Below are 27,998 nucleotides of genomic sequence, written 5' to 3' on the forward strand. Positions count from 1 at the left end.
ATTCAAGCTTCTCAATACCTTTTCAACAATAATCTGATCAGTAACCTTCTCTCCATATGATCGCATTTGACTAACAATTGACATTGCTCTTGACATAAAATTTGCAATAGATTCACCACTTTTCATCATCAAGATTTCAAAGTCACATTGAAGAGATTGCAGTCTCACCACAATAAATTTTGAATGTCCTTGAAACTCTTTCTGCAGAATGGATCATACTTGCTTTGATGTGGTCTTTGTTGCGATTCGTGAAAAAACACTGTCACAGACAACCTGCTGGATAAACACCAATGTCTTAGCATCTTTTTTCTTGTTGTCTCGCAACCTATTTTCTTCATCGAGATATGTATATCTATGTTCTTCTAAGTCCCAAAGATCTTGAGACTTGAGTATAGTTTTCATACGTATACTCCAGAATTCGTAGCTTTCTCCTTGAAGACAGGAATGAGTGTTGTGCCACACTCAATGAACTACCGTTAGTTTTCATGACTAGATCTGATACCAAATTTGCTGGAAATGAAGTACAAAGAAATCTGGAAATAAAAAAAAAAAAGAGAAAACTGCGACTGCATTTTAATTCAGATTAATTGAAAGTATTTAAATAACAAAATATGCCCACATGATATATAGGCTAAGAGATAAACTAACTAATCCTAAAATATAGGTCATGTAACCCACTATGACACTTAATCAACAACATAATAAAACTAAAGTAAATATAGAAAACTACTTAACAAAGACCCAAAGACTAGTTCTATCAAATTACCCATGTCCCAATTCAGTTAATCTTTTCGAATCACTTTTTAAATAATATTACTGAAAATCATAAGGAGGAAACAAAAGAGATGTGATCTTATATGATACTTAGACAAAGTTGAATACATTTTATTTACAAACAAATAGTTCAATGATTTTTCAGCATTCTTCAACAAAGTTGAGTTCAAAAAATAGTTTAGTAGTATTGGTAAAATAAAATAAAATTTGAGTGAACATCCGAGAAATCATCCATCTAATGAAGGACATGGATTATGGTGCGAAATGGAATTTGGATGAAATTACGTGCCAATATGGTTTCAGATTCTATATCTTTTTTTCTAGTGATGATCGTGTCCAAACTAACTCACATGAACTTTTATTGTTTTACTGGATATCTATTACCCAAATTCCATATCTTATTATTATTAATGATGATTATGAAGATTTCTAAGTTAAAAAGATTTAGATATTGAGATCCTTTTATCCCTTTTCCTTATTCAACTTGTTGTGTAAGGTTGAAGGTAGATCTATAATTCTCGAAACAATGTCAAACCAATCAAAATTGTTAATTGCCTCAATACATGAACACATATAAATAGGAAAACTATTTTTTTCTAATTAGTCCAATCGAACGCAAATTTGAGACATTCAATAGTTTGCTAATGGAGAAGACTATTTTAATAATCAATAATATCTTGATGATATTTATTTACATTTGAAAATATCCAATTAATAATTGTTTAACTCAAAAATAAAAATAGAATTTGTATTTTGCACCCAAAATATGACGTGACATATCACAAATCATATGTTATTCATGGATGGAGTATTAATTTAGTGAATGATACGCAAAACAAAATGTATATTTATAATAATCAATATATAAATGTTCTTGGTCTTGGACAATCTATCTAATACACAAATTTGTTAAATTTGTTTTTTAAAACAAAAAATATTGTGCCACAATATTCTTGAATGAAGAAAATGTGTTTGAATTGATAAAATATAATTACACCCCTTTCATTGAAAATTAGCTGACATCGAATTTCTTTGAACTTAGGAGATTTGAATCGAAATTGTTAATTGCCTAACATATCTTATTTTATCCAAAATTAATGCAACAACACATGTTAAGAAATTTAATATTTGATGATGGATTATTTTAATTATAAGCAATATCTTGATGATATTCTTTTCTTAATACACATTAAGAAATTGTTAAAACGTGCAACATTAATCTAAGTGGACATGGGGTTGTAGGGATCCCTCAACCGACCCAATGAGTTGTACATATTTGTTTTTAAAGTTGCACATGATTTGTACTAATTTGTTAATTATGAGTGATATCTTGATGATATTAATTTCACTTAAAATACATCCAGCCAATCATTGATCAACTCAAATATGATGTAACATGCCACAAAGTATATGTTAATCACTTGAGGAGTTGGAATTTGTATAATTAATTTACATTCATAATAATCTATATAATAATATAAAGCTGGACATAGAAAAGGTGATGTGGCACCTTTCTATGACCAGCATTTAGATTTATCTTTATTCTTACTTTTTTATTTTAATTGCATTTTTATTTCATTTCTACGACTAATAAAGTGACAACTAACAAAAACTTCATACAACTCAATTAAACATTAAATTGCAGTAAAGACTCAATTGAATCTGATTGTAGCCCACGTTGTCATTCCTTCATTAACCTTAGAAGGATTTATGAAAATAAATAGATAACAACAAAGATGAGATCATGAGAATAAAATCAAGTATAACGTAAAAGAGGAATGAAAAAAGGCTTTAAAAATAGATTAAATAATATCAATAAATATTATTTAAAATAATTTTAACATTCAATTAGGTACAATTAATGCATACAATACTCATTTATTTATAATTATACACTCAAATCCGTTTATTTTTTTTATCACTATAAATACTAATGACAGCCATTTTCACTTCAGAACATTCTTCCTTTTTCATTTAATATTTTTCTTCTCAAATCTTCATTATAATTACTAATTTACTCCTTCATTAGAAACTGTTTTTTCAAAACAAAAAAAAAGCTTCTAGATTCCTTTTTTTTTTTTGGCTTTTGCCACCATTATTAATATATCATTCTTGTGCAAAAATTTTGTTAACAGGAACCAAAGAAGAATGGCGTACACATATGGCTTTACTTATATGAAGTATACGTATAATTCAAGCTCGGAAAATAGTTATTGTTATTGATATATCAAATTTATTTCTTTTATTATTTTTGCAAGTGTGTACATAGTTTTAATGTAGATGTAAATGTAATAATTTTATTTTTTATGGGATAAATCATATTTTACCATAAATTTTTAACATAATTGTATTGATTTCTTAATGAATTTTGATAGTTCATACGAACTTGAAGTATACGTTATTATTAGCTATGTATCAAAATTTGTTACTCTTTTTAAAATTAAATTGTTACAAGTTTATATGTAGTTATAGTGTAATTGAAATAAGACTTGAAGAATATTTAGCATTAGCTATAAATGAATTTTTTTAAAAAAAAAAATAATTTGTTGTAATTAAGTACATAGTTATAATGTGAACTAAAATACAATAATTTTATTTTCTAAGTTAAAATCTATTATAATTTTAGAAATAATTATATTAATTTCATTTTGAATTTTGAATTATTTTGTACATGTTTTCGAAATAAATGACATTGTTGGAAAATATAGATATCTTTTTTACCTCAAAATGATTTATATATAATTAAAATTAGGCAAAGGAGAGTGGTGTGAATTTTTTCTTTGCCGACAATTTTATTATTCTTTTTATTTATTTTTCTTAATTATTTTATTTTGAAGATTCATCTTCATCACTACTATCTTTTTTATTATACTGTAAATTTGCTATCTGAGAGATAATTATAACGAACTTGAAAATTGCACTATCAAGAATTTTAAAAAATATAACATATGAAGTCTTGCTGGATAAATCTTTATCATTCACAAATCACAAGTATTTTAATATATTTGAATCATCGTTATCTAATAATTATTTTTTATCCTTCCAAGTAGATTTTTTATAATGTAGCAAACCACACTTGAAAGTTGACATGTTATAAAATAACTATATATATAATATTTAAAAAAAAATTCAAAACGATCAACATAATAATTTATAATAAATTAATTTAAATGAGTAATCATACTGCGCGAAGTGCGGTCAAATTTACCAGTTAATATTTAATAGAGAATTTATATAACTTACACTAGTTTAAAAATTAGTTAGATATATTTTAGTTTACAATATTACATATGTTATTATATTTGTGTACCTTCAAATACGTCCAGAATTATGTATCTTACCTTCAGATAAGTCCAGAATTATCTATCTTGGATATCTGGTATATATCTCAGATGTTAAATTAGGTCTTAGGTCTAACTCAAAGGAACGAGGATTGCACAAATCTTATAAGAAGTCTACTCATCTCATTAACCATCGATGTGACTTCTGTCATTCTTTAACACCCCACCTCATGCCCAGTGTTTAGCATCTGGTGTGTGGGAAATTTTAATTTTGGGGGTCCCACCATCGACTGAGACGGGCCCTGATCTGATATCATGTGAACCCCAAAAGCTAGCTCAAATTGAGGAGGATTGTCCAAGCCTTATAAGAAGTATATACATGTGAATCACTCTAAATACATGTATCTAGTGTGATTTACACGTGTTTGAGATATATACAAATCTCGCTCACCTCCGTCCTCTATCGTATCCAAGTTTCATAAAGTCATATTTCAAATTCATTATCTCCTTCTCACTGTTTAATCCCGCGGCCTCTTGACCATTCCATCCGGAACAGACAATCCCCCGCCTTCTCATTCCCAGTCACTTTACTTAAATTTTTTCTCTATATTTTTTAATAGGATTTGATCATTTGTTGCATTTACGTAAAGTTTAATTAGTTGACATTTGAGATCATTCACTTATCAAGGATTCTATAGCTGTATTTTTTTTTTCCAATTATTATAATTAAGCTTGAGTTTAATTAATAGATCTCATTCAGTTTAATACTGTTAGAAATACTATTTTTATTAATAATTGTTCACGTGTAACAATATATAAAGTTCCTTTTCCATACACAAATTTGAGCAACAACTTATTATTTCACATCTTCCATACCATCAAAAATCAAATTTGAGAATTATATTTTGGTTAATCTGGTATTAATTACTTGTTCGTTTTCTCTAGTACTGCTATGGCAATAATATCTATTCCCAGTAGCACCACAATGTTTCCAATGCCTCAACAAATATCGAGACAAAATAGAGAGGTAATTTCAACGTTACTAAACCATCTTATTAATATGAGAAATATTTTTCGATATAATATGATCTTCGGTCTGATAAATGTAGCTTAAATTGGTTCTCATAAGGTTGTTGTCGCTGAGGAAATCGGTCGTGCCAGAATGCTCACCATGAATCGGCCTAACCATTTAAATTATATATCAGGCGAAATGGTATATATATTTATACTATATGATAAAATTAAAAATATATGTATAGTTATAAAATATCTATTGCATGTTCACTTAATTGTAAAATTTTCTTTTATATTATAGGCATTAACGCTCGGACACAACTTTGAGAAATATGAGAATGATGATAATGCTGATTTTGTTATCATCAAGGTAATACTAATTATCTATACTTTGTTTTGCATCATACATAAACTATACCTACTTTTTAACTTGACATCAACTATCATTTAAGCCTTCCAATTTTAAATATGTACTAGTAGACACACATATACAACGTCATATAGTAAGCACAACGTCATATAGTAAGCACATTGTCATGTAGGACATGATTATATATCTATTTCAATTATATACACGTTTAAGTATTTGTTTGTGCATTGTCTACAACATCTTTGTGCATTATATCTTTTGTTGCTGCCTAGTTACCTTGATTTTTAAATTTTCCTATTTAATTCTCATTCATTTACACGTATATAGGGAGCTGGCCGTACTTTTTCTGCTGGTGGGGACTTGCATTTGTTCTATCAGGAACGAAATACAAGTAATTACTTCTAAACTTTCCCTTTATTTTTGTTTTAATTGTTAGTATATATGTTAGAACTATTGAATTATTAATTTATACTACATGTTCACATAAATTCATGTATTATTTGAAGGGGATTCTGGCCTTGAAGGTACTTATAGAATGTATTGGCTTTGCTACCACATTCATACTTACAAGAAACCACATATTGCTCTTGTCCATGGAATGTCTGTGGGTGGGGGTGCATCCTTGATGGCTCCAATGAAATTCTCTGTCGTCACTGAGAAAGCGGTGGGTATTATCATAAAGAGATTTACGTATAATTATCTTATAATGACCTAATTGAACGAATTAAATCAATATTTAATTTCAAGTCGTCTAACATCTTTTTGTTGATCGAACTTTACAGTTTAGTTCCACTCCTGAAACAAATATAGGGTTCCATCCAGACTGTGGCTTCTCATATATGCTTCCGCGTCTTCCAGGTCGACTAGGTAAGCGCTAGACTTGACTCCTACCTCGTATACTAATACCGAATAATATGATATATGTAAAAGAGAACCTCTCCAAAAATATGTTTCCCTAATTAATTACATGTATGTATGTATGTATGTATGTATGTATGTATATATGTAGGGGAATACTTGGGCTTAACAGGAGAAAAACTAAGGGGTAAAGAAGTGGTTGCTGCTGGACTAGCCACTCATTTTGTTCATTCACAGGTCAGTACAAGTTTGGTCTTTCCTTCAAAAATTTACCATACACTATGATCAGTGGCGAATTCATAATTTTCATTAAGTGAAGTTTGGAAAAAAAGTGATGCTGAAGATTTGAGGTTCGAACATCTCAACCACTGAGCTAACCTCTAATCTATATTCAGGAGGTTCAAAATCAATATATAAACATAAAAATTCTTTAAAATACCTTAAAATATACAACAACATAATTTTTCGCCGAGCGGATTCGGCTGAACCCCCTCAATAGAATGTAGGTTCGCCCCTAACTACAATACAGAAAATTTTTATATTTAGCGATAATATAATTAATATGAATATATTTATAACCAACACCCGATATGTATAAATGCCGCTAAAGATTTTATAAACTCTAAATACAATGACTAGTTAAAAACCGCTAAATATTATATTGCCACTAAAAAAAATTATTGCCTATAATTATCTCTTTTGCTTATATTTTTTTTTCAAATTTCAGAAATTATATCAGCTAGAGAAGTGTTTGCTTAGCATAAAAAGTGGTGATGAGGATACAATTAGATCAGTCATCAATGAATTTTCCTCAAATATTCACATTGATGAAAGAAGTGTTTTGAACAAGTAATGTATCATATAAATTATTATATTTTAAGCTTTTACTTTGAAATGAGATATTAAGAGTAACATTTTCTTTTTTTTCAATTTACATGTAGGTTGTCCATAATCAATGAATGTTTCTCCAAGGATTCTGTGGAGGAAATTATTGAGTCATTTGTAAGAATTCATTTTTCTAATTACATGATATTTTTAAAATTTTGTACCACATTGCATACTTAAGTGAAAAAATATTTAATTTTTTTATGTATTTGTTACTTTAATTTTTCAGGAAGCTGAGGGAAGCAGAAAAGGAAATGATTGGATTCTGGCAGTGCTTAAAAGCCTAAAGAAAGCATCTCCAACAGCACTAAAAATAACATTGAGATCCGTAATAAATCATTTATTATGCTTATTAAACTAGAAAAAGAACTTTATCAAGCTAAGTACACAAAACTTTATATTTACAAAATGAAAAAGACCCTTACTTGTTTCCTAAATTATTATTTTAGATACGAGAAGGAAGGACACAAACAATATCTGAATGTTTGAGGATTTCAATGAACATACAACGAGCCATAACATCTGGTGATTTTTATGAGGTAAGTTTACAAATTCTTTTTAAGTAAACTCAATCTTATCATGTACTTCATATGTAGAATTACACTTAATTTTCGATTTCAAATTTAAAGTTCATGAAATATTTTTTACACATGAAGGGCATAAGGGCTCAGATAATTGACAAGGATAAGTCTCCAAAGGTATGCACCTTTTTTTTTCTGAATATATAAGTAATACTTAGTATTTCTGAATATTGAATAATGTGCTTTATTATTAAAATATTTCACTTTCATTTTTTTATAGTGGAACCCTTCAACTCTTGACAAAGTGCATGATGATCAACTTGACTTAATCTTCAAGCCATTTGAAGATCATAACTTGGAACTTCAAATTCCTATTAATGAAGAAGAATACAGGTACAAATATATGAAGTCATATATTGCATTTTATCGAACAATATATAGATTTTGCAATTTTATTATTTAATAGTAATTAATCTTGCATTTGATCTTATAATTAACACGTGGAGAGGAAAATATGAAAATTCGAGCTATTCTCGTCTCCGTGGAAGTGTCCTTATGTAATTTGTTTTATGTTATTACTAACATACAACAAAGTATATAGTTATTTGTAAAAAAATGCATATACAAGTGTACGCGATCTCTAAATAATACAATGATTTAAAGTAGTCAGATATTGATCCCATGGCCACTTGATTTATAGTTTATTAAACTCAATTGGAGTAAATATATATATATATCATGCAAGTGTTTTCATGACTACAAGCCTTGTTTTTGTTTAATAAACTATTAAAAAAAACTAATTAATTACTCTGTTTTAAACTAGCTAATTTTGAGACGTAAAAATCTAACATAATAGGAGATTATATTCCTGGGTTATGTATGTTAAAGAATGACAAAAGTCTCACATCGTTGGTTAATGAGATGGTGGACTCCTTACAAGACTTGGGCATTCCTCCTTCTTTTGATCTAGTTTTTGGGGTGTGAGTTAGGCCTAAGACCTAATTTCACGTTGTATCGGAGCAGGGCCCGTCTCGCCCGATGTTGAGCCCCCAAAATCAAAAATTGTCCACGCACCAAATGGGTGGACTCCTTATAAGGCTTGGAATATAAATTAGGCCTAAGACCTAATTTCATAATGAATACATTAGCAATCATGTGACGTAATTACTCTGATTTTTTATTAAGTAGTTGATTAATGAAAATTACTGTAATTAAGCTATCTTGAGCTACGCTTCAAATTTTTAAACGAAAATATTACGAGTCTCAAATATTACTCAACTTATTATGAAAGTCACTTAACAACTTTTTGTAACCAAAAGTCAAGGAACTTAAACCTAAGTATCACATAAAGTCATTTGCAGTAACCAAACGAGATCTTATATGATATAACTACAAACAAAAAGTAGCTCAATGATTTTTCATCACGCTTCGACAAAGTTGAGTTTATCGTAAGAGTCGACTTAACAATATTAGGGGCCTAAAGCGAAATTTAAGAGAGAGACCCTAATATTTTATATTTTTCATCAAATATACTTTCATTTAAAATATATTTTTCTAGCTATTTTAGATGCAAAGTCATTAAGTGTTGGTTTATAATCAATTTGTTTTAATAATCCTTTTTCAAATGATAATATAGTTAATTCATTCAATCTCTCTTGAGACATTGTTGATTTTAAAGAAGATTTAATCAATTTTTAATTTGAAAAAAATTCGATTGAGGCAACGGTTACATGAATTGTTAAAATTATCTTATAAGCAATATATGTATTTGGTAAAAAACAATTTTTTAAATTAAATTAAGTATTTTCATTTGATCATTATCTTCTACTTTTATTATTTCTCTTAACACTTTTAATTCAAAAAACAAAACTAAATAATTCAATATCAGAATAACTATTATGAGTTAAAAGAAAATTCAAGGTTAAGACAATATTTTTAAAAAAAATTCATCATCTGCTAATTAATCTCAATATTTACCACTAAATAAGAAATCAAAAATATTCTTATATATACAAATATGCTTCAATTGATTCAAATCTATTTTGAAGTGAAAAAATACTTTGATTTACTCAACATATATAAAGTAAAGATTCTTCTAGGGACTTAGTAATTTCTTTTTCCATATTTTCATCAAATTATTTCTTACAAAAATCAGGTTTATATTCATCACATATGTATTTTCCTTAGTAGAAATCATAGCACTCATAGTACACATAATTTTTTTTAAAAAAAAAATAACACATATAAATAATTATTTTTTAAAAATGGGGGCGCCAAAAACTATAAGGCCCCAAGTGATGGCTTTAGTGATCTAGGGGTTAAGACGGCCCTGTTTATTGTAATAAATAAAAAAAATTTTAGTGGCTTTGATAAAATAAAATAAAATTCAAGTGAAACTAATCCTCCTCTAAACTAGAATAATTAGTTGTTACGAGTGATGTAGAAATGGATTTGGGAGTGAAATAGGATTCAGATCAAATTACGTACCACTATAATGATGGTGGTGTCCAAGCTAATTCACGTCTGCTTCAAGTGTTATCCAAATTCTATTTTTATTTGGTGTTGCCTTTAAGAACTTCCCTCTAACCTTTAGGCTTCCTCTTGCATAAGTTAGATGGACTCTTCACGTGTTACCGGATAAATAGTTTGTGTTTATCAAGTAAAATAAATCTCACTTGGTAAGTATTAACATAAAGTGCATTGTGATACGGTAGGAAGTTAACATTGCTAATGCCAAGATTCTCAATTTTTTCAACTTTGATATCATATGAAATCAACAATCCAATGTTCTCTCTCCACAAAGTTTGACCATTTTTCCTTGAAGCTATTGTCTTTACCAGGAAATGAACAATGGTCTCTATTCAACACTAATAGTGACAATGTTGGGATTTATGTAGTTTTGTTTATTGACAAAGAAAGATGAAACACGTCAGTCAACATGGTCCAAAGGTGCACTGTCACGAGAAGTCGAATTCGAGAAAGCTGTTAGAATGAATAAAGACAAGAGTGCAGAAATAAAGAAATGGATAATGTTAATTTCGTGAGAAATTCAGTGGAAATAAACATCTGAGTAATTGAAGAATCAATGAGTTTGATTTGAAGAAAGAGTCTAAAGAGACAAGGAGTTTTAATTGAAGAAAGAGTTTCACTTAAAGTAGAAATCTTCAAGTTACTGTTGAATTGAAGTGTTGGAGTTCGAATACAATACAAAAGAATCAATGAATGTAATTTGAAGGTCCAAAGAAGTTAGGACTTTGAATTGAAGAAGGAGTCTTACTTGAAGTAGAACTCTAAGTCAAGAGAGTTCAAGTCAATAAGGAGTTTTAAGTAAACAATAACTCTATGAAGAATTGTGATTAACTAGAAGTGAAGTTTTTCATAATACTTATGCACTTACAGAGCAAAAGAGTGATTGAGAAATTTTCTTCGCAAGTGCTACCAGTGAACTGAAGGAAAATATCGAAGAACCTGATCCTTTTACAGAGTATGTGTTAGGAGTTTTTCATTATGAATGAGTCTTGATGTAATCTTAGTTTAGTGAGTTATAAACTGAACTAAAAATGTCGTCTTCAGGTTGTGATAAATCGAAGAGTTGGGAACGCATACCTTGGGGGTTTTGCATTGAAGGTTGGGAATTAGAGATAGTTCCTAGGATTACAAGAGTTGTAATCCAAATCCATATGAAGTTAAGGTAGGTTGCAAAGTTTGAAATCTATCTTCTGTGGAGGCTCACAGTTGATTAGTGAAGTTGGGGTAAATCCTGTTGTGGAACAGGTCATGGTTTTCATGCCTTTTGAGTCGGGTGTTTCCACGTAAAAATATTGTATTTTTACTTACATTTCTTACTGTTTTATTGGAACACGTTAGGCGATCTGTTTCACACTTAGGAGAAAAGTTAAAATCAGAAAATTACTAGGTCGTGCAGGCTAACAAAGACTCCTCATACTAGAAATCTTCCTACTTAAAGCACTGCTCATCACATTGGCCTACCCCAAATAATACAAGATAGAGATATCATAATCCTTCAGTAACTCAAGCCATCTATTCTACCTCAAATTAGATCTCTCTGAGTGAAAATATACTGAAGACTCCGATGATCAGTGAAGACCTCACAATAAGTCCCATACAAATAATGTCACCATAGCTTAAGCAAAAATACCACAATTGCCAACTCTAAATCATGAGTAGGTTAGCTCTTCTCATAGGTCTTCAACTGTCTAGAAACATATTTGATCACCTTTCCTTTCTTCATCTAAACACCACCTAACCCAATTCTCGAAGCATCACAATAAATGGCAGAGTCCATAACCTTCTCGGGTAAAGTCAACACAAAAGCTGAAGTCAACAAAGTGTTGAGATTTTGAAAGCTCTTCTTACACTCATTAGACCATTGGAAGCTCAAACTATGTTGAGTCAATATGTTCAAAGGAGATGTAATAGTGAAGAAGCTCTAAACAAATTGATTGTACTAGCCTGCAAGCCCTGCAAAAATCTTTATCTTGGTCACTAAAGTAGGCATGTTCCAACCTCAAACTACCTCAATCTTGGCTAGATCAACCTGAATCTATAATCCAATTCAAAGAAAGTTAAGATCAAAGTCAAAGAAATTAAGAGTCGAGTCTAAAAGTTAAGAAGCAAGTCAAAGCAAGTTTTTATGAGCTTCCAAGAGTAATTAATAAACATGTTAACTTTGTTTTAAGGATCAAGTTACAATTTAAGCAAAGAGTAAAAAGTTAAAGTTCTTCCTTAAATAAATATAAGGGAACTAAGTATTTCTCGAAGAGGTTTTTCAAGACTCAAGTTTCAAGTTAAGTAAAGAATAAAGCATAAAAAGTTAAGTTGAAGTTCTTTTCTTCAAAAGTATAGGGGGACTAAGTATCCCCAAAGAGATTTTGAAATGTTTTCACATTTAAACAAGTAAGGAAGCTAAGTTTTCCAAAGATCCTTCGAGCTAGTTTTCAAAAAAAAGAGTTATAGCTTTATAAAATGAAGAAAGCAGTGAAATTAAGATTTCCAAGATAGCCTTTGAACTAAGTTTTTGAGCACTAATCTCAAATCACAGAAAAAGTGGTTTCAAAACATACAAGATAAGTATATTTTTGGGAGTAGTATTAAGCACCGATGTGGAGATGTGAGTTTCATATTAACTCGAGTCTCCATGAAAATCATGTAGCCATCATGGGTAGAAAAGGATCATACTTTTTAGATGAATCATTTTCAGTTTACTACTGGATCCATTAGGCAGTACAGGTCTTATACTCTGGCAGGTTTAGGATGGTCCTTAATTGGCAGTGTGAGGTAAAACGCCGTATCATCACTATAACTATTAAGTGATGATTGTCGGTTAGAAAAACTCTCACAACAATAGTTGCATGGTTCCTCAAGAGGTGTTGCTTAGTATGAATGGGGGTATGGGACTTCATTCATGCAGTTCACGAGTAGACTTTGAGAGGAAGCATGATATGTTTTCTTTATTATTAAGATTATGAGTTTACATCAGATTATTTTATATTTTTACATACATCTCAGAGTCAATTGTATTGTTGCATATATAGAGTTGAAAACCATGTTTTAAACAGCTTTTCTTTATATTGCTCACTTCTTTAAATTGTTATATAATGAAATGGGTTAGTTATTCATGAGTTGAGTACAACCAAGGTAAATATTCCTTCTTAACCCTTTTCAAGCTTAAGTTGTTGTTTAACATTCCAACTCGGATGCTCGTACATTCAATGTACTGATGTCAGTTGGCCTGCATCATATCGTGATGAAGACGCAAGTAACTAGGATCGGCATTTGGCGCACCATTGATTCATTGAGAAGCTCATCGTTAGTTGGTGAGCTTCTCTTCATTTGGGAGGACATCTTTACCATTTAGTTATTTTCGTTCAGTTTTTAGTTTTTCATCTTTAATTTAGAGGCTTCATGGACAGAAAAAATTAGTTTCTTTAGTCTTTTCATTTCCCTTGTAAACGATAAGAATGGAGTTGTTATTTTGGCTAAGTATTATTTTAAAGTTATTCTCTTTGAGTTATTTCTCTAGTGTCTAAATCTTTCACTAAGTTAAGAAATTCAGGACAAAGGTTCGCTTGGGGCCAGCAATGATCTTTGAGCACCGGCCACGTCCAGAGTGTAGGCTCGGGACGTGACACTTCATTAGATGATAGCCGGACCTTAAATCAAACTTAGGAAATAACGATGTTCCTTAAAGTTGATTATATATAGGAAGATAATTATATTTTCACGAACAGTGGAGGTTACAACCCTGCTATTTTTTTATTACTATCAGAGGTTGTGACACTTGAAACTCAAATGCTAGTTTTCTAAGAATCATTTGCGGGGGTTCCAATCACCGCAAAATAAACCCCGCTGCTTGTTACCCCCACAACTAATTTATCACAGACCTAACTTTGGGGATTGCTAAAACCTATGTTACAATAAACTGTAGGGGCTCGTAACACCCATAGTGTATAAAATAAACCTCGTTATTTAGGTTTTTTTTTAGTGTTTCTTCAAACTTGAAAAGATTTGAATCAAAATTACTAATTGCATCAATATATTTAGGCTTTATTAAAAAATTAGTGCAGCAACACACGTTAAGAAATTTAATAGTTTGATGAAGGACTATTTTAATTATCAGTAATATGTTGATAATATTTGCTTACACGTGATGATAGCGATACTGATTAGTTATTGTTGTGGTAATAGTAGTTGGCGTTGATTTATTGAAAATGATGACAACTAATGATTGTGGGTCAGGATGGTGGCAAATGGAGGCAGTAGTTAATAATATAAGACGATGGTTGTAGCGATGAATGAATAGAATGAGTGAATCGTCATCTTTGTTGAAACCTTCGAATAAACATCTTAACGATATTAATATTTTGTTATAGATCTTAATTATTAACATATATCCAAACTAATTAAGTGGTTGGAACATAAAAAAAATGCATTCAGTTATTAAAATCTTTTTTTTTTGGTAACACGCGTAAAATTTTATCATAACACGCAAAAAGAAATAAAACCTAATTAAAGAGAATTTAGAGTTCCTTAACCACCTTCTGGGAAGGGTTTCTTAGACCACTAGATCCCCAGAAAAAAACACAAACTAATTACAAAGCAACTGTATCAAACTATGACATTTATGTGCTTTCTTTGACCTTGTAACATGTCTATCCTTTCTCTCAATTAATTTTGTATCAGTAACAAATTTAGTATTTACATTTTCTTTGACATTGTAACATGTCTACTAGGAAATTTACCTTAAAACACTTGCATATTTTCCAAACTTCAACTTGGGAAAAATCCTTCTATATATCCCCATGTGTATCTGGTTCTACCAAAGGAAAACTCAATCCACTCACAATTTTTCTACGCAGTCCTTAAAGTCCACGATTTCCCCCAAGCTTACTGGATTCCCAACTTAGGATTCGTCTTTTTGTATAATCAAATTTTATTAACTCAGCATCACCCTGCCCTAAGCTCCATCCTATTTCCATCACTAATAGTTATCCAAATCTTTTTGCAAAGTGAATCGTTCTAAGGGGACATGGGGTTTGGGGGCGTAGCTAAACTAGGTTGAACACCCTTCGTCGAAAAATTACATTATATAGTTAAGTAAAATAATACTTTAAATGCATGAATAAGACGTTTTGGACCACCTTGAAACAATAAACTTTCTTAGCCTAGTTGTTTCAGAAGTTACCTCGAGGCCAATGTTACATGTTGCGCGTGAGTTTGCTTCCCTTTGGTTGCAAATTTTTAAAAAAAATTCGAACGAGCTCCTAAATTTATTTCTTAATTTTAGTTAATAAATATATTATTTTCTAAAATAATTCAAAAAAAATTAACTTAAAACTTTAAGGGGATAAAAAGCTCAGTAGCCAATTGAATTTTTAATCACTTTTAAATTTTTTTTCTTTTTAGAAATTTTAATAAAATATAAAAGTAATTATTTAATTTAAAGTTAATAAGCAAATCCTTTTTTTTTCTATAACACTATTAAAAGTTAAATAGTATTTGGAAACTCTAATTTATCTTATCCTCGGAGTTTTGTTTTGATATGAACATTTTCTAAATGATTTTGGAACATTACTCATAGGAATAACCTATTTTTATATATTTTATATAAAAAGTAACAAAGGGATATCCTATAAAAGAGCTTATAGGAAAGGCACTACATTTCAAAAATATAACTAACGATTGGCTAAGATAAACTCATTCATATTCTTCTTTCCTATTCCTCGCTATGAGAACTGACGTTTTCTAAGTCTCTATGAGGAGTGAAAGTCATTTGACTGTAAGGATAGGAGCTCCACCCCTACTTCAATTAAAGCTCCCACCCACCCCCTTTAAAGTCCCTTGCTCCATGCTTTTATTTGGAACAAAAGCATTAATCAAGACATAGCTCCCACTAAAGAACACTATTGACAATGTGGTCCAGGAGGCCCTCAAAAAAGTGGTAGAGCAAGAAAGAAAGCAAGAAAGAAAGAAAGAAAGGATTAAAACATCATGGATCACACACAAAAGAAGAGAGAGGATAGCCAGAATTATATTGAGGTCGCAGCAGCAAGAAAACAACAATAGTACGTCTTCCCCAACAAAGAAGCCTTCAACAAGAGCTGCACTACAATGACTCGGGGCCTTCTTTCTATTAGAGTCGCGAGCTTGTTGTAGTCGGTCCTAAGGGGAGAACCTTGATGCGTAATTGCTATATCCCCGCGTTTTTGCACGACTCGACTCGTTCTTCAAGGCTTCATACAAATTTTCTTTTAATATAACTTGCTTGATTCTACTCTTTATTTTTCATGTGTTGTTGTTAGTTATGAGAGGTTCGTGAAATCCTAAAGCATAAAAGTGATTTTATTTTAAACTGAATTTTCTCTCTCTTATTTTCCTTTCACTTCGTATAAAATAGACATGAACATTAAAGCTAAATATCATGTAGTTTGTTTGGTATATCTTTTAATTAAAAAAAACATTAATGCTAAGAAGTTTAATTTACAAAATTTAATTACAGTTATTCGTTAAATTATTTTTATTATTTATAGGAATTTTGGACAATTTGAATCCCTCAACCGACCCAAAGAGTTGTACATATTTGTTTTTAAAGTTGCACATGATTTGTACATAATTAAACAATCTGTTTAAATACACAAATTTGTTTTTAAAAAAACAAAAAATATTGTTCCACACGATTCTTGAATGAAGAAAAAGTGTTGAATTGGTATTTAGTGATTAAATTCCTTTGATTAGTACCATGGCTAAGATTTCTTCAAACTTCACATTCAACATGTCTCATAAGTAATATTTCAAATTGATTATCTCCGATCCCAATCCCTGCCTTTTCATTCCCAATAACTTTTTTCTCTCTATTTTTTAATTTTTAATTGGACTTGATCATTTGTTCCATTCACGTCAAGTGTAGTTGACATTTTAAGATCATTAACTTAATTATCAAGGATTCCATAGCTGATTTTTTTTTTCCAATTATTATGATTAAGCTGGATTTAAATTAATAGATTTCATTAAGTTTAATACTATTACAATTATTCTTTCACATTATAGAGAGAGTGAGGGAGATTATATTTTTATTAATAACTAGGAAACTTGACCGCGCTACGCGCGATCGTAAAAGAATCAATATTTCCTCTCTAATCAATTTTAATTAAATTATCATATATTTAAATTATATTATGAAGAGTATTTTAAAATGATGGGAGAACATAACACTTAATAAATTTAATATTTTAAAATAAGGATAGTGTATTCTTTATCAAAATAAATTATATATTTTTGCAAAACAATTTATTTTATTTTATCTTCTTAGTAATAATCGATGTCGAAATCATCCAATAAATAATTTTACAAAAAATTCAATCCTTTTATATTCTCCCTGTTAGGCAAGAACACAAAATTTTTTATTGAAAAATGAGAATACACATATTAGTAGAATAAAAATTAAAATCAGGGAAAATATTTTTAAAATAAAAAAATAAAATATAAGGATAAAAATTAACTGATACGTTTTTCTTTTACCTTCTTAGCAAATAATGATGTTAGAATCATAAAGTGCAAATAGTTTAAAATTCATTCTCAGATTTATCAGTTTCTCCCCAGTTAGGTAATAACATGTTTCCTTATGTATTTCATGTTTTTTCACTTGTGAATTGTGATCAAATAAAAAAACTTATGATGAGAAAATTCTAATAAAGTGTAAAAATTATAAGTAAAATATTATTTGAAATTTTATAATCTGTGTCCAAATATTTTCTAAATGGAAATAAAAGCTTCCACTGTCCATTGCCAGTATTAAGCAAAGTGATAATAAATGTAAAGCTTTTATTAGAGTTCATCAACTGTAGGTGAAGCAAATATTTTCTTTGACAACGGAACATCTATAACATGAGTTTTGCCAACATATAAGTTTTTAACTTGCTCACAAAGCAAACTTGTCTATAAAAGATTCAAACCACAAAATAAATTTGTAGGTATTGTAATATCGAAAAACTAATAAAATCTACTATTAAGTAAAACGTAAAAAATATTAATAAACAATTAGGTTTGACTTAAAAAGCTACAAAGTTATAATACATCAAACCTAAAGCATTAAGGATAATTATGATATCTCATAAGAAATTTCCAAAGAGTAGATAATTTAAGCTCATCCGTGTAAGAGTATTGTTTTTCTACCTTTTTCAATTCCACCGTCCTCTGCTTCCTCTTCCTTTTTTTTCTTTTTGCACTATAAAAATCTTTATTCTTTTAATAAATATTCATAACCAAAAAAAACTTTACACAAATGTATCTGTCATCAATTAATCACAAAATTAGACTTGAAAATGTCTTCGGGTTAATATATAAAGGCATCACCTTTCCATATTTTTCTTTCATCTACCCCCTTCATTTCAAATTGATCTTCTCGTTTTGACTCGATAAGAAATTTAAGAAGATTTTTTTTTTTGAGTTTTATAATCACAAACAAATCTAAAGGAAGACATATGAGTTATTATATACCCTCACAGGTAAAAATTTATGATACAATAAAACAAAACAATAACAAATAAGTGAAATATATAAAAATCTATTGAATATTGTCTTCCTTATTTATTGTGTAAACAGATGAATTGCGTCCACTCTAAAAAGATGCTAGAACTTCCTGCATCAAATATATTCACAAGTAAGTAGCAGTTGCACCACCAATAAAATGACCTACTAAAACATGTACTAAGAGCACCTAAAATTTTATCATAATTGGATGGATGCCTTTACACTTACGTAGACAATATGCTCTACCATCCGTTCATGTTCCTAATCAAACCTCTAATAGGGTCATCAAATTCAAAGCAGTCATAACTTACGAAGATACTTTTTGCAGCAATCTTTTTGAAGCAACTCACATAATTTTTCTATGACCATCTCATCGAACGTCAAAAACAATTTCTCCTCATAATTTAACATCACTTGAATTCAATCTTCCAGTAATATATTTGTAATAGTTGGAAAGAAATATGTGTTGATCATTTTAAATGACCATCTATAAATATATTTAGATGGAGCAATGTAAAAAAATCATGAAATTACAAATCAAAATGAAATTCTTACAATGAAAATACATGTAATAAACAATGATAAGAAATATATAAATACATATACATAATCCTTAGATTACATGAAATAAAATTGAAAAGAAAAAAATATTATATATAGCACATGTATGAAATGATAACTTGAATTGTCAAAATAATTGAAAGATAGTGGAAGAAGCCGTTTTGGAAAAGTAATTAATATAATTAGTGAAGATAGCCGTTTTGGAAAAGAAGAATTTATGGGTCGGTTACAATTTATTTAATAATATAATTTATGTAGAAATAATTAGTAAAAAGTATTTTAAAAAAATGAGGAAAAAAGGAAAATTGAAATGCTGGTTTTTTAGCTATGCCACATCAGCTGGCCAATGTTTCTGCTTTATATATATATATAAATTGTTCAACCGTTTAATAATATATAAATTCCATTTCCCATACACAAATTTATATCAACAACTTATTTTTCCATATCTTCCACACTATCAGAAATCAAAGTTGAGAATTTTGGTTAATCTCTAATAAGTGAAATTAATCACTCAATTAATTGTTACTGTGAATTTTAATTACAATTATTAATTAATTGTTCATTTTCTCTAGTACTACTATGGCAATAATATCTATTCCCAGTAGCAACACAATGTTTCCCATGCCTCAACAAGTACTGAGACAAAATAGAGAGATAATTTCAACTTTAATAAAATATCTAATTAATATTAGTAATTGAAAATTTTAGTGAGAGAATTAATTGGAAAAATTTTCTCTGTATTCTGTTAAGATGTAAAATGAGAATGAATCCATACATATATACAAGTGTGTTAGCCAGCTATCATGGCTGTTAATCCAACACTCTCTCCACTAATTAACCACTTAACTAACTAATGGAATGTAAAACGTATTAACTAACTAACTAATGTGTTAATTAAATAATTTTATGCTAACTACTATTATTCTCAATATTCCTCCTCAAGCTGGATGTACTGAAGATGTTTAGGACTCCAAGCTTGGTCAAAAGGAAATCATGTTGCGAACGATCCAGAGCCTTTGTTAAGATATCTGTCTGCTAATCCTTGGTCGAAATATAACTAGTTTTGATCAATCCCTGCTGCACCTTCTCCCTAATGAAGTGGCAATCAATTTCGATGTACTTAGTACGCTTGTGAAAGACTGGATTAGCAGCAATTTGAATAGCAATATTGTTGTCGCAATGAATAATAGTGGGAGTACATAAATCAACATGTAACTCCTTGAATAAACTTGTAACCCATACCACTTTTGCAGTCAAAGTAGCTAAACTCCTATATCTGCCTCTGCAGAGCTTCGAGACACAGTGTTCTGCTTCTTGGACTTCCAAGAAATAAGAGAAGGACCAAACTTAAACAAATACCCAGTCACAAACATTCTGGTGCTAACACAAGCAGCCCAGTCTGCATCACAAAATCCTGTTAGTGTAGGATCTTTATAGGAACTCATGAACAAGCCCAATCCAGGATTAGCTTTTATGTATCTGATAAATCTCAGTGCTGCATTCCAGTGTGAGAGTTTAGGTTGTTGCATGTACTGACTCAAAGTCTGGACGGTAAAAAGATCTAGTGTTAGTCAAATAGAGCAACTTTCCCACCATTCTTTGATATCTACCAACATCTTGAAACAATGAATCATTGGTATTAATGTCATAGGTTGCTGAAGTGAGTTTCAGATTGCATTCTAGAGGAGTAAAACTAGGTTATGCACCAGCAAGCCCAGCTTCAACAATTAATTCTAATGCACACTTTCTCTGATTCATCACTATGCCAGTGGATGATCTACAAAATTCAATGCCTAAGAAATATCTCAACTCTCCTAGGTCTTTGATCTTAAAATGATTGTGTAGCACCTGTTTTGTAGCCTGAACCAATGCAGGATCACTTCCTGTGATTAATAAATCATCAACATGCACCAAAATAATCACTGAACCAACATCACTCCTTTTAGTGAATAATGAATAATCCAACTGACTTTGTCTGTAGCCTGAATTACACAAAGATTCTATAAGCTTGACATTCCACTTCCTTGAAGCCTGCTTAAGACCATATAAAGATTTGAAAAGTTTACAAACATGATGCTTGTCTCCAAATAGATCATATTGTAAAAAAGCATTAAACACATCTATTTGGTAGATAGGCCAATTCTCAACTGCAGCCAATGCAATGATAGATTTTACAGTAACCATTTTGACTACAGGAGCAAATGTTTCTTGATAGTCAATATCCTCTCTCTGACTATAACCTTTTGCAACAAGTCTTGCTTTGTACCTATCAACTTGTCATCTGCTTTATATTTTATTTTAAACATCCACTTACAGCCAATAGCAGACTTGTGCTCAAGTAACTTTACAATATGTCATGTACCATTTTCCTCTAATGCTTTAATCTCTTGTTGCATAGCTACCACCGATCTTGGATCTTTAATGGCCTCTTCATAACATCTAGGCTCAATATCCACAGAGAAATGACTAAGAAAGGATTGATAACTAGGGGATAAATGGTTATAGTTGACCATGGAATAAGGATGATTAGGATTAGTGACATAAGTAACGAAGTCCTTTAACCATACTGGTGGAATAGAAGTTCTAGTGGAATGTCTTGTACTTTGTTGAACCAAAGGTCCATCAATGGCATCACATACAACAACATTTCTTGAATTATTATTCAAACCAACATCTTCTTGCCCCACTATTTCATTGTCATCATTTTGAACTTGTGGAACTTCACTTAAAGTTTGTAAATCATTAGTTGCATCAATACTCACCTTGTGTGGAGGAAATAAAGGAACATAATGATCTCTTGTCTGTGCAGCAAATGGAAAAATATCCTCCTAGAAGGTTACATCTCTACACACCATCAACCTTTTCTGATGCAAATCATACACAATATATCCCTTTTGGTATGATGAATAACCCAAGAAGACACAAACATCAGCTCTATTAGAGAACTTATCAGGTTTAACAGGCTTTGTAGCATAACACAAACAACCCATAGTTCTTAAATGGGTGAGATCAGGCTGAACACCATGAAAAACTGCATAGGGTGACTGGCCCTACAAAACTGTGGTTGGCAACCTATTGATTATATAAACAGTTGTCAATACACATTCTCCTCAAAATCTGATTGGGATGGAACCTTTGAACCTGAGAGCTCTACTTCAAGGATATGTCTATGCTTTCTTTCCACCACCCCATTCTGTTGAGGGGTATGAGGGAAACTAGTCTCATAAACAATACCAAGACTTTCAAATAAGGATCTACAATCTCTATTAATGAACTCAGTTCCATTATCTAATCTAATCTTCTTCACAACTTTATTAATCTAAGTCTTCACCATAGTAATAAAGCACTTTAAAATAGAGAAAACATCACATTTGGATTTCATAAGTAATAGTCAAGTCATTCTTGAATTATCATCAACAATAGTCAGAAAAAACCTATAACCAGCATGAGTAGGACATCTATATGGTGCCCAAACATCTATGTTAATCAAAAATAGAATCAGTTTTAGACGTACTTGAAAGAAATGGAAGTCTAGTCTGTCTAGCAAGAGGACAAACTGGATAACTCTTACAAATGTCTGAATCATCAGTATTCCTAAGTAAAGATAAACTTTGTAACACTTTTATTGAGGGGTGTCCAAGTCTGTTGGGCCAAAGTAATCCTTTTGAACTTTTGGTATGTGCTAACAAACTTTGTTCAGTATATTTGATCGCTCTTGGTAGATGAGTGTGAAGATAATAGAGACCAATCTTCTCCTTACCAATCCCCTTCACTACTCCATTTGAGAGGTTCTGTAATACACAAAACTCAGGGAAAAATTTCACAAAACAATTCAGTTGTCTTGTTAACTGTGACACTGATAATAGGTCAAACTTAAACTGAGGAACCACCAATACATTATGTAACAAATCAACAATTGATAGCTTGCAGTCACCAATTTGAGTTAAAGAAGATGTTTGACCATTAGGTAGGTTAACATGTCTATCTATGTTATTACTGAATAGTTCAATTAGATTAGTAGGTTTGGAGGTCATATGACATGTTGCCCCTGAATCAATTATCCATGTTGTACTAGTATTTGAAGATTTAACATACTCATCTCTTCTAATATCATTCACTGATAATACAGTAACATAATAATACCTGCAGTATTTGCCATATACTTCATTGTGTTCTGATTAGGCTGAGAATTTGTATTTCCTATCATCTGAGAATTATCAACTCCACCAGAATTGTTGATGTTTGATCCTTGACCTGAATGAATCATACCATGACCTACAGGTTCAAAAGCATCCCTAAATTCTCTATCTATGTAAGCATGATTTGTTGTTCCTCTTCCAGTATTCATCATTCCTGAGTTTGGACCAAATTTCTTCTTGAATTTCCAGTCAGCGGATAGCCAATCAACTTGAAACAGATATCCTTGGTGTGACCACGTAATTTGCAATAGTCACATATTAGGTGCCAATTTTTCTTCTGTCTAGGATTGTTATAGTTACTACTTCCAGCATTTGCATAATCAAAGTTAGCGTTATTTGTGTGACCTCTTCCAGCATACAAAGCTAAAGATTCCTGAGAAGAACTACCAATTTTTCCTTTTCCAGAATGCATCATTAGATTATTTCCCCTTCCTGCATATAGAGCCATAGATTCATGCATATCTCAACTAATTTTGGAATCAGTTGTCATACGCTGACTTCAGATGTTATCATAGCATTAGCTCGACTCACACTGGGTAAGGGATTCATCATTAAAATCTGACTCCTCGCATGACTGTACACCTCATTCAAACCCATCAAAAAAGCAAATAGTCGCAGAAATTGCAGATGATCAACATATACTTTGGACTTATCACAGTTACAAGCAGGAGGTGGAACAAGTGTGTCAAACTCATCCCATAGAAGTCGCAACGTAGTAAAGTACCCAGAAACTGTCAAATTACCGTGACTAATTGTACAAATTTCACGATGAAGCTGATAGCTTCTAGATCCATCAACCTTGTTAAAGCGCTCATTCAGATCTTCCCAAACCATTGTTGCATCTGATGCATATACGATTCCACTCAATAACTCCTTAGACACCGTGTTCATGATCCATGTTAACACGAATGCATTGCATTTCTCCCATTGCTCTTCCAATTCAGGTTTGTATCATATTTGCGACAAGTCCCAAGTATGAATCCCAGCTTGCTCTTAGTACGAAGGTTAATCATTAACGATCTGCTCCACAATGAGTAATCTTCAGCCCCTATGAGTTGTACTGATGACAATACACTCCCAAGAGTATCGGATGGATGAAGATATAGTGGATAATTTCGATTTTTCTCAATTCCATCAAGAGTATCAGCTGAAACTCCTGAAACTGCAGTTGTTGCACTATCATCTGATGTCAATGTCATCTTCTTCGAACTCACTCAATGGATGATTCGAAGTCTTCAAATTAAACCAATTGTGAATCTGAATCTTGTGGATTCACAGCTCTGATACCATGAAAATTTTAGTGAGAGAATTAATTGGGGAAATTTTCTCTGTATTCTGTTAAGCTGTAAAATGAGAATGAATACATACATATATACAAGTGTGTTAGCCAGCTATCATGGTTGTTAAGCCAGCTATCAACTCTCTCTCCACTAACTAACCACTTAATTAACTAATGGAATGTAAAACGTATTAACTAACTAACTAATGTGCTAATTAAATAATTTTATGCTAACTACTATTATTCACAATAGAAATATTCTTTGATATAATATTTGGTTTTTGGTGGGTTTTTTTTTTTTTGTTGTCATTAGGTTGTTGTCCCTGAAGAAATCGCCTGAGTCAGAATGCTCACCATGAATCGGCCTAACTATTCAATTTATTTATCACGCGAAGTGGTATATATAATATGATAAAAATATATGTATAGTTATAAAATGGCTATTACATGTTCACTTAATTATAAAATTTTCTTTTATATAATTAGGTATTAACACTCGGGCAGAAATTTGAGAAACATGAGAAAGGTGATAATGTTGATTTTGTAATTATCAAGGTAAAAACTAATTAATTAGAAGTATCTATTTTGCTTTAGCATTATACATAAATATATTATTTAATTTGGTATTAGTTGGCACCTACGTGTATCAGCTATGTAAAATATAAATTATTATGTAGGACGTGTGTATCTACCTGTTTAAATGTCTATTTTATTTATTACACCTTTTATTTTAAATTTTCATTCATTTGCACATATGTAGGGAGCTGGTCGTACTTTTTCTGCTGGTGGGGATTTGCATTTGTTCTATGAGGGACGAAACACAAGTAACTATTTCTAAATTTTCCCTTTATTTTGTTCATTTGTTACTACACACACACACACACATATATAAATATATATATATATATATATATATATATATATATATATATATATATATATATATATATATATATATATATATATATATATATATATATATATATATATATATATGTTAGAACTATTGAATTATTAATTAATACCTACATGTTCATTTAAACTAATGAGTATATTAATTGTTTGAAGGGAATCCTTGCCTTGAAGGTATTTATAGAATGTATTGGCTTTTCTACCACATTCATACTTACAAGAAACCACATATTGCTCTTGTTCATGGAATGTCAATGGGTGGAGGTGTAGGCTTCATGGCTCCAATGAATTACTCTGTCGTCACTGAGAAAGCGATCAGTATGTATATTGTATAATTATAAATGATCTGATTGTACGAATTAAGTTGATATTTAATTTCAAGTTGTCTAACCTTTTTATTGATGAAACTTTACAGTTTAGTTCTACTCCTGAAACAAATATATGGTTCCACCCAGATTGTGGCTTCTCATATATGCTTTCGCATCTTTCAAGTCGACTAGGTAAGCGCTAGACTTTGACTCCTACCTCGTATATTAATATCGAATAATATGATACCTCTCCAAAAATAGAGAAAATACATTTTTTTTTAAATATGGACTTAGTCGAATAACTTACTTTAACACTTAAACTATAGGGTGTTTAAATACCCCCTTAACATCTTTGAAGTGAATTAAAAATCACCCGTATAATTTAAGTGTTAAAGTAAATTATTCAATCAAGTTCAGGAAGGTTTTTATGTATTTTTCCCAAAATATGTTAATTAATTAATTACATGCATGTTTGTATATATGTAGGGGAATACTTGGGCTTAACAGGAGAAAACTAAGGGGTAAAGAAGTGGTTGCTGCTGGACTAGCCACTCATTTTGTTCCTTCACAGGTTAGTACAAGTTTTTCCTTTCCTTCAGAAATTCACCATACACTACAACAAATACTGAAGAATTTTTATATTTAGCGGTAATAATATAATATGAGTATACTTATAACCAATATCTTATATAAATATTGTTAATGGTATTAGCAACACTAGATACAATGACTCATGAATTAATCCTAAATATTATATTGCCGCCAAAAAAATTTATTGCCTATCAAATGCCAGAAATTATTTCAATTAGAGAAGCTTTTGGTGAGCCTAAAAAATGGTGATGAGGATACAATTAGATCAGTCATCAATGAATTTTCCTCAAATAGTCACATTGATGAAAGAAGTATCTTGAACAAGTAATGTATCATATAATTAAATTATTATTTTGAAATTTTGCTTTGAAATGAAATGTTGAGAGTAACATTTTTATTTTTCCAATTTACGTGTAGGTTGTCCATAATCAATGAGTTTTTCTCCAAGGATTCTGTGGAGGAAATTATTGAGTCATTTGTAGGAATTCATTTTTCTAATTACATGATATTTTTAAAATTTTGTACCACATTGCATACTAACTGGAAAAAAATTCAATTTTTATGTATTTTTTGCTTTAACTTTTCAGGAAGCTGAGGCAAGCAGAAAAAAAATCATTGGATTATGCCAGTACTTAAAAGCCTAAAGATAGCATCTCCAACAGCACTAAAAATAACATTGAGATCGGTAATAAATCCTTTATTATGCCTATTGAACTAGAAAAATAACTTTATCAATCGCGTAAAATTTTATAAACGTTCAAAAAGAAATAGAAAAATCTTACCTTATTTCTAAAAAAAAAATTTAGATACGAGAAGGAAGGATACAAACTATATCTGAATGTTTGAGGAGAGAATTTAGAATTTTAATGAACATAACGAACCATAATATATGGTGATTTTTATGAGGTAAATTTTCAAATTCTTTAAAGTAAACTCAATCTTATGTACTTGATATGTAGAAGTACACTTGATTTTCATTTCCAATTTAAAGTTCATTGACATTTTTATTTATGAAGGAAGGGCATAAGGGCTCACATAATTGACAAGGATAAGTCCCCAAAGGTATGCACCTTTTTTTCTTAATATACAAGTAATACTTAGTATTTATCAATATTGAATAATGTGCTTTATTATTAAAATATTTCTCTTTCATTTTTATATAGTGGAACCCTTCAACTCTTGACAAAGTGCATGATGATAAACTTGACTTAAGCTTCAAGCCATTTGAAGATCATGACTTGGAACTTCAAATTCCTATAATGAAGAAAAATACAGGTACAAATATATGAAGTCATATATTGCATTTGATCTAATAATTTACAGGTGGAGAGGAAAATATGAAAATTCGAGCTATTCTCGTCTCAACTAAGTGAACGTTCAAAAGGCATCCTCA

At 30.5% G+C, this 27,998-nt stretch overlaps 1 protein-coding gene, 1 long non-coding RNA gene and 1 pseudogene across 2 annotated transcripts; all 3 read left to right on the forward strand.

Annotated features, from left to right (window-relative positions):
* Positions 1-5,951: 5,951 nt before the first annotated feature.
* On the forward strand, positions 5,952-6,534 carry LOC138337133 (uncharacterized). Its single transcript, XR_011210559.1, has 3 exons — positions 5,952-6,103; positions 6,222-6,306; positions 6,449-6,534. It is a non-coding gene; the product is annotated as an uncharacterized lncRNA (long non-coding RNA).
* Positions 6,535-6,859: 325 nt separating this feature from the next.
* LOC101244204 (3-hydroxyisobutyryl-CoA hydrolase-like protein 5) lies at positions 6,860-18,828 on the forward strand. The gene is made up of 8 exons (XM_069287456.1): positions 6,860-6,889; positions 7,025-7,146; positions 7,239-7,299; positions 7,412-7,510; positions 7,632-7,721; positions 7,839-7,880; positions 7,984-8,096; positions 18,825-18,828. The coding sequence occupies exons 1-8, from the start codon at positions 6,860-6,862 to the stop codon at positions 18,826-18,828; spliced, it is 561 nt and encodes a 186-aa protein (XP_069143557.1).
* Positions 18,829-19,895: 1,067 nt separating this feature from the next.
* On the forward strand, positions 19,896-27,974 carry LOC138337540 (3-hydroxyisobutyryl-CoA hydrolase-like protein 5; annotated as a pseudogene).
* The last annotated feature ends 24 nt before the right edge of the window (positions 27,975-27,998 follow it).

This window comes from Solanum lycopersicum, chromosome 7, assembly GCF_036512215.1.
Source record: "Solanum lycopersicum chromosome 7, SLM_r2.1".
Classification (NCBI taxonomy): Eukaryota; Viridiplantae; Streptophyta; class Magnoliopsida; order Solanales; family Solanaceae; genus Solanum; species Solanum lycopersicum.

What these genes read in the sequence shown, in the direction of transcription:
- LOC101244204 (XM_069287456.1), top strand. Translation starts at nt 6,860, where the DNA reads ATGAATATATTTATAACCAACACCCGATAT. An exon ending in TAAAAATAACATTGAGATCC is followed by an intron (nt 7,511 to 7,631) that starts GTAATAAATCAT and finishes TTATTATTTTAG; the next exon opens with ATACGAGAAGGAAGGACACA. An exon ending in CATCTGGTGATTTTTATGAG is followed by an intron (nt 7,722 to 7,838) that starts GTAAGTTTACAA and finishes TTACACATGAAG; the next exon opens with GGCATAAGGGCTCAGATAAT.